At 41.3% G+C, this 17,578-nt stretch overlaps 1 protein-coding gene across 8 annotated transcripts in view; it reads left to right on the forward strand.

Annotated features, from left to right (window-relative positions):
- The window catches only part of TASP1 (taspase 1), a 237,763-nt gene that overhangs the window by 101,720 nt on the left and 118,465 nt on the right, over nt 1–17,578 (forward strand). For 6 of the 8 annotated variants that reach the window (XM_057530052.1, XM_007165264.2, XM_057530050.1 and 3 more), the window contains 2 exons: nt 416–535; nt 5,901–5,979. In XM_057530052.1, the coding sequence (XP_057386035.1) occupies nt 416–535; nt 5,901–5,979 (199 nt within the window). The remainder of the gene's footprint in view (nt 1–415; nt 536–5,900; nt 5,980–17,578) is intronic. The other 2 variants (XR_003622916.2, XM_057530053.1) reach the window with 1 other exon arrangement.

Below are 17,578 nucleotides of genomic sequence, written 5' to 3' on the forward strand. Positions count from 1 at the left end.
TAATATTTTAAAAATACTAATAAGGACATTTATTAGTTCACTTACATCATAGATCTTTTCCTCTATAAATTCTCAATCGTGAACTTAATTCTTGAGATTAAGGAGACATGGCGATATACTGTAATTTATATTAAATTGTTTTTTTCTTCCTCCCTTAGAAAGGCACATTAGGCTTATTATTAGAGAAGAGCAACCAGACACCCTTGGTTCAGGATCTTACAGTGGAAAATAAGTTTTGACTTGAACCAGATTAAGTGGCAACTTGATAATAAATAATTTCAGGAGATTGCTGAATGTTCCGGTTAAGGATTAGCTCAGATTTTGTTATGTCATGATTGTCCTGACAAGTGCTGTGTGGTCACATCATTGTCACACACCGTGCTTAGCGAATGCTCTGGCCACTTTTGCCCTGCAGGAGAATGACTCAGGCACTTTGGACACGGTGGGCGCTGTGGTCGTGGACCACGAAGGGAACGTGGCTGCCGCCGTCTCCAGTGGAGGCTTGGCCTTGAAACATCCAGGGAGAGTGGGGCAGGTAAGTGATTCTGGGGTTTTTAAACTAGCTTTCCAAGTCGAAACATGGAATTTTCTAGCCCGCAAGTTTTTGAACCAGTAGAGATATATTTTTTTCTTTAGAAAAAACAAATGATTATTATTCTTAACACTTATGTAGTATAAATCATCAAATACCTGTTCAGGATTCTTTCTAAAATTAAAACCTATCTCACAGTAATAGGGTTCTTCCTGGTCTTTACAATTGGTAATCCTATGTTTGGCTACTTTCAGCAGGCTAGGTACTGGCCCGGGCATTTATCAGACATTTAATAAATGTGCATCCATTTCCATTTTCTTTCTTTGTAAATGTCATTCTCTTTAGGATCCAGCACCTGACTATATGGCTGCTTGCTTTCCAGGTGGAAACACAGTTTTAGAGTTACATTTTGTATTTCCTCCATTCAAGGAACAGTAAGGAACAAGGAACATTTTGACCCTCTAATCCCTCCTCTGATTAAGCATTTCAGCTATTTTATAGACTGACTAGTAGTCCAAGTCACCAACACATGATACCACTTGAGAAATCGAGATAGAAGGGTCTAATTTATGTGCAACTGGCTTATTCCCTGTTGACTTGTACATTTTCTTCACCCCTGACTCCCCATCTCCATCCAGCCTTTAGTACCCAACTGAGAATGAAACTTAACAATCCATTTGATCTAATAAACTTGCTGAGAATAAACCAATTTGGCACATTACTTACAGCCTTAATAAATATTTGTTGAGTGAACAAATGAATTGGACACCCTCACAGAATCTGTTAAAGTTGTTGCACAGGGTGCGTTTAAGCTCAGTGCTTGGATCTCGTGTTGCATCTGTAGCACCACTTGGCATGCTCTGTGTGCTTTGTCTCTCACGTTTGAAGAAGAGTCAGTGTCACAGTTGCTTTGGACACGGTGGTTAGCTAGTGCTTGGAGCAGAGTGATCTGCTTCGTGGAGGACATCTTTGCAAAGCCCCAAGTGATGTTCCCTGATCTGCCCTTTATTGTGGACAAGTCACTCACAGTCCTATGGTGGGAAGGGGAAGGGAAGAATAATTAATTTTGTGCTACTCTTTGCCTACCATACAAGGGGATTTATGAGGAATGATTACTAAACATGTGGAAATGCTTTGAACTCAGTATAAAAAGCCTTTGTCTGGTCATGGTATTTTTCCACATTATAAAGCCCTGTGTATTTGTCAAGTTTGGAATAAGAAAACCAAGCTTGGCATATCAGATCTGGATGCCTCGGTAGAGAAAGAGAGAGAAAAGCCAGCAGAGGTGCCTTCATTGCATTGCAATTCCCATGACTTTCTTACTGGTTTTTGTTTGATTTCGTTAGCAAAATAACAACAACAGAACCAAGGATAGTGCTGGACTACGTTAGCGGGATATTACACCAAACCCTGCACGTGGGGTTGCCCTGGAAAAAGAAATACTGTAAAACTTAACACGTACACATTTGAAAGCTGCTAAGAGAGTAGGTCTTAAAAGTTCTCACCACAAGAAAAACAATTCTGTAACTCTGTATGATGACGGATGTTAACTAGACTAATTGTGGTGATCATTTTGCAATATATACAAATATTGAATGATTATTTTGTACACCTGAAGCTAATATAATGCGTGTCAATTGTACCGCAATTAAAAAAAAACACCTTACATATTGATTTGCCCCACTTGGCTGGTTTATGAATGCATAGTTTGTGAGAGCTGATAAATCAGGAAAGGGTGTGGAGGAGTAAAGAAAGGTGCTTACAGGGAAACACAGTTGCTTAATCGTGTTATATTGCTGAGATAGAGGAGAAGCAATAAGCCTAGAAATATGCAAGCATCAGATGGGAGGTAAGGAGCTGTTCTTCTTGACGATCAGGACAGAATGAAACAAAATACTCAAGCAAACTATTTAAAAAAGCAAAGATTAATTATTTTTTAAAAATGTGCTGAAACTAGCTATTCTTATATACATTTTATTTTTTTTTTATTTTTTATTTTTTTTAAAGAAATTCACGTTCTTTTATTTATTTATTTATGACTGTGTTGAGTCTTCGTTTCTGTGCGAGGGCTTTCTCCAGTTGCGGCGAGTGGGGACCACTCTTCATCGCGGTGCGCGGGCCTCTCACTGTCGCGGCCTCTCTCGTTGCGGAGCACAGGCTCCAGACGCGCAGGCTCAGCAATTGTGGCTCACGGGCCCAGCTGCTCCGTGGCATGTGGGATCTTCCCAGACCGGGGCTCGAACCCGTGTCCCCTGCATTGGCAGGCAGACTCTCAACCACTGCGCCACCAGGGAAGCCCTTATATACATTTTAAATGCACAAGTAACTCTTTAAAAATTTTAGCATATTACCCGTATTACCCAGCTGCTGAAGTGGCAATTTGAATTAGAACTTGTTTGCTTCCTCAGCTTATCGTAATAGTTAGAATTTACAAACGGGACACGAGAGAGGAATTATTGTCATTATGTTCTACTCTCCCCCAACCCTCACCCTACCCACACACAAACAGGCAGTTGAGTTTAGGGGCTAAGAGTGTGGATTTGGGATTTAGGTAAAACTTTATTGTGACCCCACCCCACCACCCCCTGCTTACCAGTCCCCTCCTCATGGACAAGTTACTCAATGCCATTAAGTTCTACTTTCCACAACTACAAAATGGGGATAAATAGCTACCTTACAAAGTTCTAGAAGGTTAAATGACATAATGCATTTCAGTTGCTTATCATAGTGCCTCCTAATAACAGCTGCAGCTGCCGTTTATTAATCACTGGCTCTGTGCAGCAAGTGTGTTAAATTCCCATGATCCTACAAGACTGTGAGGTGGGTGTTTTTATTACCCTCATTTTATAAAAGAGGAAACGAAGACCCAGAGAAGATTAAGTTATAATAATATCATCATTTGTATGACCTACTTTTACTGCATGATAGTAGCTTTGATAAAATTTTACTCCTACAAAGAAGGAAGCCTTTTGCTGTTGCTCTTGTTTTTAAAGATCTGCTTAAGGTTGTTATGTTTTATCCAAAGGAGTGGATACGAGAGGGACAGTCTCTGATTCTTTCTTTTATCTTAGCCATCACTGTCTCAGCCCAACCAATTTCAGAAGGTTGAGAAGGAAGACAACTTTAGGTCATGAAATTGAGGAGAGATAGCATAAAGGAAATTTTGTGTAGAGAGGAGAAACAAGAGTAAGAATAAACTTCCTTTTCATGGCCTCCACTGGGCTTCTCAGGGGTGTCCTCTTGGCCATATTTACTATTTTTTAGGTGCAGACTCCTGGTCAAGATAATTGTGGGAAATGGAAAGGGCAATGGGCTAAGATCCAGGGTTTCCAGTGAAGGAAGAATGGGCCCTTCCACGGAGGTCACATGTTCTCTGAGACTTCGGCTGACCCAACACCCAGCCTAGGTAGTACCAGTGGAATGGCTTATCCCACAGGTCTGCCATGTTATTCTGAAATCCGTATGTTGAATTAATTCCACAGAGCTTTTAGTTGCCACACCCACCCATCTGTCTTGTGTGTTTTAGGAGCATGGTGTTTTCAATATGCCTGCCATATCAGGGGTATTGTGTTCAGTTCTTGGTTCTACTTTTAAGAGGGGTATTGTCATTGACAGTGGGGGATGGCAACTGTGGATCACACGAACATGGTCCGACTTCATCTCCAATTATCCTGGACCCTGGATCATTTCTCAAGGAGGGTCATTAGCGAAGTGGGGTGGGTGTGTGCATCTCAATGTCTTGGGGAGCAGTTCACAAATTCTTTGAGAGAGAAAAGAGAAATCAGGGCATTAGAATAGGTGTTTTCAAAAATTTGGAGAACTTTAGGGGAAGGTTAAAGTATTTCTAGAGAGTAGACCTAGGATTGGTGGGTGGAAGTTAAGGAAGCACTTTCCACCAATGGAAAGTGTCCAGAAGGGGTATATGTTCCCACATGAGGTGGTGAGGTTCTCAGTATCAGAAGTGCCTGGGATATTTCACGAAAATCCCTGTTCTGGGTAGAATATTAGAGCAAAGTAGTTCTAAAGTCCTTGTAAAAAAGAATAAAATATCATAGAAGGCTGAAGTCTGTCTGGTCACCATTCTCAGTCTAAGCTTCTTCCTCCAGTCCTCACAAGTGAGTTTCTAGAATATATAACTGTACTATTTTATGGGAGTATCTTTTGCCTTCATCAATCACAGAGAATACTGAATGTCTTGTAGTTTGCTGTTTTGTTTTGTTTTTTTTTTAACTCAATAGATTTCAGAGTTTCTTCTGTAATAGTTCTTAAAAATCTTTTTAAAGAAACTTAATCCTTTTTTCTAATGTTTGAAACAAATTCCACATATTGCTATGCCAGTGTTTATTTAGCCATTTCTGTACTGATTGAATTTATGTTGTTTTCAGTATTTCATTCTTATCAAACAGGTGATAATGAACATTCCTGACCATGCCTCCTTGTCTTTCTCTGTAATAGCTATCTAAGGGTTTTTCTAATTCTGCTTCTAAGGAATGGAACAGTTATCAATTGTGATTCCCCTTCCAAAGGCAGAGAAAATCATTGTGAATATTGAAGAGGTGAATCCAGACGTTCTGGGTGGCACTGTCGGAAACAAAATAGGAATGATTGTCACACACTTTTATAAAACCACAGCAGCTTATTGTGTTCCTGGTGGTTTCAGACATATACATTTATTCCACCACCTCACAAAGCGATTAGCTTGAACAGGCCTTTTTGTCTCCTTTCTTTCTATCTGGCAGAATCTAGCACAGTGGTGAGCAGGTACTGGGCCCTTCGGTGCATACCTGTTTGCAGTTCCTGTTGTGCCACCCCAAAGGAGGCAGGGAAAAGGCACTAAAACCTAAAGCAGCGTTTGCTAGAGCGTGGCAGGAGGACCACCCGCGTTCCGGGCTCCTAGGCCCGGGTTAATGATGCTGATTCCTGGGGCAACCTCCAGGCCATCAGGGTATCTGGGAACCAAGGTTCCTATCATCATGCTCCCCAAGAAATCTGACACACACCTAGTTTGACAAGTGTTATTTTAAGGCAACCACAGTGATTTCAAGGGGCCAGAAGAGCAACACCTGACAAGCTACAATAGAGGGAAGATTTTTCAGGGAAGGAAAAAATTACTGTTGATGAGACTAAGAAACTTTCTTTTGCAATTTTCTGAAAAATTTTAGATTAATACATAGCTGAAAATATAGTTTTGTTAATGTTTGAACCATTGTTCGGGTAGGTCTTACACAACCTCTGGTTATCGCTCATTTGCTATACATCATTATTAGATGAGGCTTTGTTAGATGGGTATGATTTCTGTCTTCTGTTGAAAGCTAGTAATTACGTGTAATAATCTTAAAATATTGTATTTATCTATTTTCCCCCCCAGGCTGCTCTTTATGGATGTGGCTGCTGGGCTGAAAATACTGGAGCTCATAATCCCTACTCCACAGCTGTGAGTACCTCAGGTATTTGCTGCTTTCATGACCATTTTTCATAACTTCAACCTTGTAGGTCATTTAATGATTGAAAACCATATTTTTATGTAAACACAAAGCATGTGCTAAGGCGTCACATGGATAAGAACACTGATGCCTGAAAAATGTTTGATATTTGGGAGCTTTTGAGAATTGTTTTACAACGTAAGTATCACAGTATAAAGGCTTTGCTAACATTTTCAATACAACTTTGGAGTTAACTAAAATTTAATTGTATTTTTAATGGATTTTTTTTTCTCTAATGACTCATGATAGTACCAAATTCAGGTCAAAATGATATAAAAGTAGCAAGGCATTTCAAAAACTAAGAGGTCATTTCTTGAGTAAAATGTTGACATAAAACTTGCAAGGTGTATTTCAAACCGTGTAGTTTATGACATCTACACTTTTGATAAAATGTAGGTCCTTTTTTTGTATTTGTATTAGAAAAGTCATTTTCATTTAGAAGTGTGTGTGTGTGTGTGTGTGTGTGTGTGAAAGTGAGTGTATGTTTGGGGGGAGTGGATTTTTAAAAAAATTTTTATTGGAGTATAGTTGATTTATAATGTTGTGTTAGTTTCAGGTGTACAGCAAAGTGAATCAGTTATACGTATACATATACCCACTCTTTTTTAGATCCTTTTCCCATATAGACCATTACAGAGTAGTGAATAGAGTTCTCTGTGCTATACAGTAGGTCCTCATTAGTTATCTATTTTATATATATCAGTGGGGAGTGGATTTTAATGGGCAGAATGGTTGTTGTCTAGACCCAGGTTTTCATATGCTTTTGCCAGACGTACTTGAAGCTCTTCATGTAGTTGATATGCATGGTTGACATAATAATATTGGTTCATCCCCTTTGCTGTGCTGTCTCTCAAGTTACAGTCCTAGGCCTTTCTCCCTGACGTCCTCAGGCTTTATCAGGAGGCCGGTAGACATGGCTGCTTTTCCTTCCTTTCTCTGTTCAGTTTCTTGCCACATTGTTTTCTGTCCCACCACACTGACCACCCACCCAATCCAAGAGCCCTCCTCTCCTGCTCACTCTTGCCTCTCTGTGGTCTCTGGCACAGGTGACTCTTTTCTTTCCATCTCTAGCGTAGATCCTGAACCTCTCCTGGTTTGTCCTGCTTCTCTGACCTGCTCCATCTTGTCCTTCGTCACGGACTCTTCCCATTGCTAATGACCCCAGTGTGGGCCTCCGTCAGCTTTTCTTCATCTTACTGTGTGCTTCCTCTCGGTGATCTGGTATTATTGTTGTTGTTCTCATGATTTCAGCGGTTATCTTTTTTTTTTTTTTTTTAAAGGAAGTACTCGAACTGTGTTTTTTAAATTTATTTTTACTTATTTATTTTTGGTTGTGTTGGGTCTTCGTTTCTGTGCGAGGGCTTTCTCTAGTTGTGGCAAGTGGGGGCCACTCTTCATCGCGGTGCGCGGGCCTCTCACTATTGTGGCCTCTCTTCTTGCGGAGCACAGGCTCCAGACGCACAGGCTTAGTAGTTATGGCTCATGGGCCTAGTTGCTCCACGGCATGTGGGATCTTCCCAGACCAGGACTCGAACCCGTGTCCCCTGCATTAGCAGGCAGATTCTCAACCACTGCACCACCAGGGAAGCCCAGCGGTTATCTTTTAACATATTGGCTTCCACGTCTATCTCTACTCTGGACTTTTCACTTGAAGTCCACCTGAGTTCTTTCTGCCTTCCTGTTGGATACGTCCCTGTGGGTGTCATGTGTGCACATGAGATTCAGCACCTCAACTGAACACCTTGTTCCTTATTCCCATGCCTTGGCCATCTTTCTCCTGTATTCTTCTTCTCTTTTATTGCCATCACTATCCTATTTGGTCAGACTTGAAATCTTGGTACCATTCTCATATTTGTAGCTTCTTTCCATTTCTGCTGACCTGACCCTGTTATTTCAGACACCCAAGCTCCTGCCCGCCTGTTGTAGCAGCCTCCTGACCCAGATCCATTATTTGCATTGGTGGAAAAATTTGATTTTGAGCCACTCAGGTGAAGTCCAAACACAAATTAATGTTGAATCTAAACCATGCTAATATAATAGACAAAAAATTGTTTTTCAGTCTCTCCATTTTGAAGAAATGAGCATAATGTAGTAATATGAGTTAATTTTTAATTTAATATTGCTGGCACATGAAAATCTTTACACATAATACTTAGGAATTAGCTTGTGCATAATGAAGTATGGCCCATGTCTATGGAAAATTGTGGTATTTGAACAAACCAAAGTCTAAAATAGGTAATTCATTGTTTCATTTTTATTTTTCTAAAGAAATATCAGTTGGTATCATGTGTTGTGTTGACTTTATTTTTGGTCAGTATGTGGTTCATGAGTTGGTTTGTTGCTATTTAAATGTTAGGAGACCTGAATTCTACTTTAAGCTGGAATCCTGAGTGCCTGTCTCACTGTGTCACTTTGGAAAAGAAATTCAATCTCCTTGGGATTGTCCACCTCCCTTTTTAAAATTTGGTGATGTGGAATAAGAGCACATAAATCTTTATAGATTTGATTCTATGAAGTAGGTTGCAGTGGGTGGGTAAAGTTAAAATTGTAAAATTAAGGTCTTTCTCCCTTCCCCTGGAATATTTCCTTCTTTGCCCATCTTGTATCCACTGAAGATAGTTTTATATGACTAAAGATAACTTTAGGTTTCCAGTTTATGATATCTAGTGTAGCTTTTTAGCTTGGATGCCCAGCATCATGTTACACCCTTCTTAAGTTTAAGAACTAACCATCATCAGCCTACAGAACCTGAGGATAATAGAGCAAGTCTCCAGTTCCTTCCATCTGTGGGACTTTGTGTGATTGCTTCACCCTTGTTTCTCCTGGGGCTGTTGCTATGAGGTTGATGATGGAAACACATGGCAGAGTTGGGTGACCAAGTCAGAAGAAAGGTGGAGCACAGAATTTTGCAACTGTTTGGTCAACATAAAAAAGACGTGTGCCTTAGGCTGTTGCAGAAAATCCAGAGACCTGGCCTACATTTTAGGTTTATAATTCTTGGAAGGTGATAATTGAAAGACAGAGGGAAGATAGTTAGTTATGGTCAGGGTAGGGCTCTCCTAAGGCCAGACAGGCGATGTGGTCATTAGCCTGCGGGATAAACTCGAGCATCTTGTTCTCATTACGGCGGGGAGGAATGAGTGGAGAGTGGGGAAGAGCATAGCGGGGCAGGAGCTGACCTTGCAAACTCTGACTAATGTTCCGGCATCTTGGAAATTTGCCAAGCTAGGGAGGTTCTTGTTCAGACTCTTCCACTCACTGGCTGAGACATCCTGGCAAGGAGTTATTTGTACCACAGGAATAGTATCTATCTTAATATTTATGAGGATTTAATGAGCTGACGTATGGATCTCTAGAACTTATTCATCTTACACACCTGAAACCTTATGAATTTTGAATAGCACCTCCCCATTTCTCTCTTCACTAACTCCTGGCAGTCCCCATTACCCTCTGCTTCTATGAGTCTGATTATTTTAGGTACCTCATATAAGTGGAATGGTGCAGTGTCTGTCCTTCTGTGACTGGCTTGTTTCACTGAGCGTAATGTCTTCTGGGTTCATCCATGTTGTCATATATGGTAGGATTTCCTTCCTTTTAAAGGCCGAATAATATTCCGTTATATGGATATACCACATTTTCTTTTCTTGCTCATCTGTCAAGGACATTTAGGTTGTTTTCATATCTTGGCTATTGTGAATAATGATGCAATGAACACGGGAGTGCAGGTACCTCTTTGACATCCTGATTTCAATTCTTTTTGATAAATACCCAGAAGTGGAATTGCTGGATCATATGATAGTTCCATTTTTGTTTTTTGAGGAACCTTCATACTGTTTTCCATAGTAACTGAACCATTTTACATTCCTACCACCTGTGTATACAGGTTCAGATATCTCCATATCCTCACCAACATTTATCTCTTGTCTTTTTTTTTTTTTTTTAAACATCTTTGTTGGAGTATAACTGCTTTACAATGGTGTGTTAGTTTCTGCTTTATAACAAAGTGAATCAGCTATACATATACATATATCCCCATATCTCCTCCCTCTTCCATCTCCCTCCCACCCTCCCTATCCTACCCCTCTAGGTGCTCACAGAGCACAGAGTTGATCTCCCTGTGCTATGTGGCTGCTTCCCACTAGCTATCTATTTTACATTTGGTAGTATATATTAGTCCATGCCACTCTCTCACTTCGTCCCAGCTTACTCTTCCCCCTCCCCATATCCTCAAGTCCATTCTCTAGTAGGTCTGCATCTTTATTCCTGTCTTGCCCCTAGGTTTTTCATAACCATTTTTTTTTTTTTTAGATTCCATATATATGTGTTAGCATACGGTATTTGTTTTTCTCTTTCTGACTTACTTCACTCTGTATGACAGACTCCAGGTCCATCCACCTCACTACAAATAACTCAATTTCATTTCTTTTTATGGCTGAGTAATATTCCACTGTATATATGTGCCACATCTTCTTTATCCATTCATCTGTCGATGGACACTTAGGTTGCTTCCATGTCCTGGCTATTGTAAATAGAGCTGCAATGAGCATTGTGGTACATGACTCTTTTTGAATTATGGTTTTCACAGGGTATATGCCCAGTAGTGGGATTGCTGGGTCGTATGGTAGTTCTGTTTTTAGTTTTTTAAGGAACCTCCATATTGTTCTCCATAGTGACTATCTCTTGTCTTTTTGATAATAGCCATTTTGACAGATGTGTGGTGATATCTTGTGGTTTTAAGTTGCACTTCCCTAATGACTAATGATGTTGAACACCTTTTTCATGCACCTGTTGGCCGTTTGTATGTCTTCTTTGGAGAAATGTCTTTTCAAGTCCTTTGCCCATGTTCTAATATTGTTTTTTTGCTATCGAGTTGTAGGAGTTTCTTATCTATTTTAGATATTAACCCCTTCTCAGAAGTATGGTTTATAAATATTTTCTCCCATTCCATAAGTGTCCTTTTCATTTTATTGCTTATTTCCTTTGCTATGTTGAAGCTCTTTAGTTTGATGTAGTCCCACTTGTCTATTTTTGCTTTTGTTGCCTGTACGTTTACTGTAATATCCAAGAATAAAATATACCAATTTAAGACACATACACTAGGGGGAAAAAAAGACTGCCAGTTATATTATGACACATGGCTTTCTCATCACTTAACACATGGCTGTTGCTTTACAAGAAACTATAGAATTGGGGGTATTTTTCCAACGAGAAATATTTGCTTCCCTGGTAACAATGTCATGCCCCTTTGCTATTTCCATGCCTTCCTATGTATACAGTCACTTTTGGTTTGAATCGTGTATCATACCGTAATCCTTTTGAAGACATTATAAATGGCAGTTACACTCAAAACACGTAGTTCCAACATGGCACACAACTCAACTGAAGGGTCAACAAATGGGAACAGCTGACCTCTAGAGGCAGTGATGGCTGTGTCACAGCTGCAAGCTGGAGGACAGCCATGGGAGGATGCCATCAATTACAGTGCACCTCCCGATTTCCAAAAATTTAAAATGTGAAAAAAAGTGTGCTTTTCTTATTCTCAGCTTTTTTGTGAAAATAAATAATTAGTTTCAAGCTTTCTTTAAGTGGTGACATAAGCTCTTGAGAAAAGGGGGCTTGTGAGACTTCCCTGGTGGCTCAGTGGTTAAGAATCTGCCTGCCAATGCAGGGGACACGGGTTCGAGCTCTGGTCCGGGAAGATCCCACATGCTGTGGAGCAACTAAGCCCGTGCACCACAACTACTGAGCCTATGCTCTAGAGCCCGAGAGCCACAACTATTGAGCCCGTGTGCCACAACTACTGAAGCCCAAGCGCCTAGAGCCCATGCTCCACAACAAGAGAAGCCACTGCAATGAGAAGCCTGCGCACTGCAACGAAGACCCAATGCAGCCAAAAATAAATTAATTAATTAATTAAAAAAAGAAAAGAAAAAGGGGCTTGTGGGTGTATTTGTGTTTCCTGAGTGCCTGGCACAGGGCTTTGCACTTAGTAAATGCTTAATAGACAAATTAAAATTTAAAAATGTATATGCATAGACAGTATTTTATTATAACCATTGAACTTGCTAAGAGAATGGAACATAGTTATTCCAACCATTAAAAAGAAAGAATAGTTATATAACGTGGTGGAAGTGCTAAATTACCACACAATGGCAATCATATTACAGTAAATAAATGTATCAAGTTAACATGTTGTACACCTTAGATTTACACAATGTTATATGTCAAATATATCTCAATGAAAAAAAAAAAGAAATGTGTATGTGATTCTTCTCTCTTCTAGAGGGATTCTTGTCTTTTCAAAAAGATTATTCATCATGGAATTTCTTTAACTAGCATTTTAAAATTTGATTTAATTTGACAAAACCAGATTCACACAGATTTTTTCAGTAACACATCGGATGTGTAACGTAAGATACATCTGTGATGCTTCTCTGGCTGTGGAAAGGAAGAGCAGACTGAGGATCAGTAGATCGGAAGGAGGAACAAGCACGAGATGAAGTTTATGCTCTGGCTGACCTTAGCATCTTCTGTTACTTGACTTGTCTGTGCAGTCTGGTTTTTTTCTTAAAGAGAAACGGTTAAGTCCAGGGGTTTTATGGCAGCTGACTAGAGATCAGAAGACACAGGCTTCTGCATGGAGAAAGGTCTGCTACCCAATAGGAGACCCAGTGATTTCTGATTTTCTAGGTTCTTTGATTTTCCAGGTCTTGGCTGATCCAGAAAATCAGAGGGTAGTGAGGGTGTGGCCATGGCTTGCTAAGAGTAGCTTCAAAGGTGGATGGGATAAAAAATGCAAAGAATGAGGCCAGGCTCTTGCTTTGATATTTCTGAGTCAGTGATTGGAGTCTCCTCCTCAAGGGCTGGGAGGTATGTCACCCCTTCTTGATTCTTCCACCTAACAGGCAGCCGCAGGTCTTCCTCTGCCCCTCTGTGGGAGATTGTCTAACGAGTCTGTGCTGCAAAGCTCCTTCCCAGGTTCCTTTGTCAGGATGGCACAAGGCAGTCTTCCTTGCAAGTCACATGACACAAGAGCCAGTGGGACACCACTGCTGGGACATTGACATGTGCCCTGTGGTCACTGCTGTCTGGGGGCCCAGATGGGATGGGGAGGCAGGCAGGAATCTGTGCTTCTGCTTCCTTTGTAAGAGTATCCATTATTTCTCCTTAGTACTCTCTGTATGTCACAAGTGCTCTTGGTGGCTTAGTCTCTTGATTATCATGAATTAGAGCCCTGTTCTACTGTGGACCCTGGGTGCAGGTCACCTAGGGGTTTGGCTTCCCTTCCAACACTCTCTTCCCTGTTTTTTTTAGCAACTTTCAAGGTGACTCTTCAATGGGCTCTCTGTACTCGAGGTCTATTATTTTTCTTAGCTCTTCCCACTCATTGACTCTTAAATATACTTTAGTCAGGCGTCCTCCTCCACCACTCTACTGACGTGCTCTTGTCAAGATTAACAATCACCTCCAAAAGCCAGTGTCATCCCTTAGTCCTGTAAGCAGCATTTGACACAGTTGCTTGAATGACTTGCTTCCCCGGAAATACTATTTTTGATCAAACTCAGCTGGTCTGCTTCCTGCCTCACTGGCTGCTGCTTCTCAGTCTCCTTTGTTAATTTTCTCATCTTCTTGACCTCTCAGTGTTGGAGTGCCCTGAGGCCTAGTCCTTGACCTTTTCTTTGTCTTTGAATACGCACGGCCTTGGTGTTCCCATCCAGTCGAATGGCTAAGTACCATATATATGTTGACACCCACATTTTTATCTCCACCCTGGGCCTCTCCCCGGAACTCAGTTTTTTAACTGCTTGTTCAAAGCCCCCACCTGTATATGTAATAGGCAAGATATTGCCCTCTCTGTCCCCACCTGATTCTTCACACAGCAAATGGCACCTCCAGCTTCCCATTGGTTCACGCCAAAGTCTTAGAGTCATGCTTGACCCTCTTTTATATCTCACCCAATCCACTCCAGCAACAAACCCTGTCTACTCTCCTCTCTAAATATATTTAAAATCCAGTGACTTCTTAGCACATTCACTGCTATCGGCAGATTCAATGTGCTGCATCTCTAATCTGGGTTATTGCAGGAGCCCCATAGCTAGTCCCTTGTTTTCTGCTCCTTTTCCCTTTTATTCAGTTCTCAACAACTCTTGAAGGAATATGTTCAAACCTAACTCAAATCATGTGTCATACCTCCTCTTTGAACTGTCCAACGTGTCCCATCTTACTCAGAAGAGCCGAAGCCCTTACTCAGGGCCTGCAAGGCCTTATACAGGGTGCTGCCCACCTTCCCCTCAGGCTGCAGCTCTTGCTTTTCTTCCCTTGCTCATTCACCCGCTTTGCTATGCTTCAGACATGCCAGGCATACTCCCACCTTAGGGCCTTTGTCTGAGTCCTTCCTTTCCCTTTAACTCTCTACCCTTCGTATCTTATGCCCCCACCTCATCAGCTCTTGATTCAGATAATTCACCTTCTCACTGAGATCTTCCTTGACCACCCCATCTTAAACATGTAACTCTTCCCTCAGCCAACCTTCCCTATCCCCCTCCCATGTTTTATTTTTTCCCACAGAATGTATCATGTCTAACAATTTATATCTTTTATCTGTTTATTATATCTTTGTTTTCTACCCCGCTCTACTATGAAATTGCATGAGGGTTGGGATTTTCCTCAGCTTTCCTCACTGATGTGTGAATGGTGCTCATCAGATAGAGCCTCTGATGTTTGTTGAATGAATTGATGTGAATGAATATGAGCAAATAAATACATTGGGCTGGTGTCTTAGTCAGCTCAGGCAGCTATAACAGAATACCATAGACTGTGTGGCTTAAACAACAGACATTTATTTCTCAAAGTTCTAGAGGCTGGGAAGTCCAAGATCGTGGGCCAGCAGATTCAGTTCCTGGTGAGAGTTTTCCTCCTGGCTTGCAGCTGGCCAGCTTTTTGCTGTGTCATCACATGGTGGGGAGAGAGTGTGGGGGAGAGAGAGAGAGAGAGAGAGAGAGAGAGACACACACAGACATAGAGGGAGGGAGGGAGAGAGGGAGCACAAGAGGGTGCAAGCTCTGGTCTCTCTTCCTGTTCTTACAAGGACACTAATCCCATCATGGGTGGGGGGGCACCCTCATGACCTCATATAACCCTAATTACTACCCCAAAGACACCATCACCTTGGGGGTTAGGGCTTCAACATAAGGATTTGCCGGGGGTGGGGGGGTCACAACAATCAATCCATAACAGGTGGAGTGTGTTAGGTCAAGCCCAGATGAGTCAGGGCTGAGAGGAAGGTAAGTGCAGGGTTGAGAGCAGTGTGTTCTGATGAGAACAGAGGATCCCTGAAGAAGAGGGGTGAGTGCAAAGTGTGCGGATCTTAACTTGGGGTCTTATTGAGTGCTCTCTGGATGGCCTTGACTAAGTATTTAAATTTTCTTTTGTATGAAGTGGGGACCCTTTTGAGGAGGGAGATGCTCATTCTTTTGGAAGATAGATGAAGACAGAGCTTTCGTCTTTGAGGTCGGTCTGGAATGATGAGCGGTGATTCAGACAGAGAGAGGCGAGAGTGGTCAAGGGGTTCAGTACGCTGCTGTTAGTTCTGCTGGGTGGGATCCAGGCTCTTCAGCCCACTCTGCTTCCTTTATATGCCTTCCTAGGCCGTCCTCTTTCTCACTTACATGGCTGACAGTGTGGCTTCTCAGAAGCTTCTTGTCTTTATGAAACAATAAACTTCATAATCTTTCACACTCGACAAGATTCTTAGAGGGCAGCCACTTAGGCTGAAATCATTTGGGTTTTAATATGTCGGGTTGGGAATGATACTGTGAGAAATCTTTTTATGTGATTTATGACTTCTAGATGTGAGCATAGATAAAACCCTAATATATTTGTAAACATCATCATCTTAAAAGCACTTGACTCTTTGGACTGATTGGTTAGTGTGGGTGGGGAAGAAATATTGTTCATTTACAGATAACAGAGTAGATAAACTCCCAGCACATTTCCCAAAACTCATTATGTGAGATGAGAATTCTATTCCAAGACTGTTGCTTACTTTAATTAAGTCACTTCATATCTGATGAACTATTAATATATTATTTCCTGCTTTTTAGATAACTAAGGTCACTGATGGTTCTGAATTTTGCTGTTATTTCCTAGGAAACCAGTTCAGTGTGACAGCTTTGGTTATCATGTATCTTGGATGTTTTAAATGAGTAGATTTTCCCCTGATTGTGAAATAACACATGGTCATTGAGAAGAAATTGGAAAATGCAACTGATAATTTTGCTGTGCTGTGATAGCGTGTTAATATTTTTTGGTAGACTTTTGATAGATAAAACAAAAACGACAGTATCATTTAGCTTCTGTTAGTCTTTGTCCCTTTATATTATATGACGAACATTTTTATGATTCGTTATATATTCTTCAAAACATAATTTTAAAGGATATGAAGGATGTCTTTCCCACATAACACGAGTTCAGCCATTTTGCTTTTATGGAAGAAGACTTGTAACTGCTCTCAAGCTATTTTAGAGGCTCTTAGCCTGTGCTCTAGTGTCTGGGTGTGATAAAAAAGACAGTCCCTGTCCTTGAAGGACGTGAAATCTATGGCCTTACTTGATGATACAGGGAAGTTTCTTGCCAGTATAGAAATACATTGAAATACTGGCTGTAATAAAGGCTTGCTGCCCTGAGCCAGGCTCTGCTGCATCCCACAGCTGAGGGACGTGCCCCACAGTGCCTCCCAAAGGGACCTCAGTGCACCTGGCCACCTGACTCTTGTTGCCGCCATCAGTACCTCTCCCTTCCTGCCACACACCCTCTCTCCAAAGTCCCACCCAGACCCGTTGCGTTTATGCTTCGCACCACCCATCACACTCATATCCCCACTGAAATGTCTCTGGCGCCCCAGGAGAGCTCAGGACATCATGAAGAAAAGTAAGTCTTTCTCTGAAAGACGCTGTAGACTTGGGTTACTGCGGATCAAGTGAGCTCCAAGATGTTCTTTTGATGTTTGTACTTTCTCAGCTTTTTTTTTTCTTTCTTTTCTTTTCTTTTTTTTTTTTTTTTGGCCAGATACTTATTTTGCATTGCTTTGTTGTTGTTTGGTGAAAGAACAGACTTCTAAGTTTAAAACCCAAGGTAAAGAAATGGTAGAAACAGAAGCATAAGATCAAGTGATGGGTTAAAATGCCAGCACTCTGATCCTTCATGTAATTCTGCCTTTGATTGTTCTCACTTGAAAGAATGCCTTTTCCTTCCCATTGTCGAGCACTACCTGCTGTCAGTCGGAGAGGGAGGAAGTCGAACAACTTGTCAAAGCCTTTCTGAGCTGCCTTCATATGGTTCGCAGAAACAGAGCTGGGTTTTCATTTCTTCTTTCATTCAACAGGAGTCCCTTTCATGTTTGCAAATTGAAAACGCGTGTTTTTCAGTGTGGAGTGAGGCTGTGTGTGCCCTCTGGCACACCTGTTTCTCATTTCCTGACTTGAAAGCATAACCCATCAAAAGGAGCAGAAAAACAATTTCTTTCTGACACGCTGCTTCGTGTTCCTTACTGGACCGAAGGCCT

Source organism: Balaenoptera acutorostrata, chromosome 15 (assembly GCF_949987535.1).
Source record: "Balaenoptera acutorostrata chromosome 15, mBalAcu1.1, whole genome shotgun sequence".
Classification (NCBI taxonomy): domain Eukaryota; kingdom Metazoa; phylum Chordata; class Mammalia; order Artiodactyla; family Balaenopteridae; genus Balaenoptera; species Balaenoptera acutorostrata.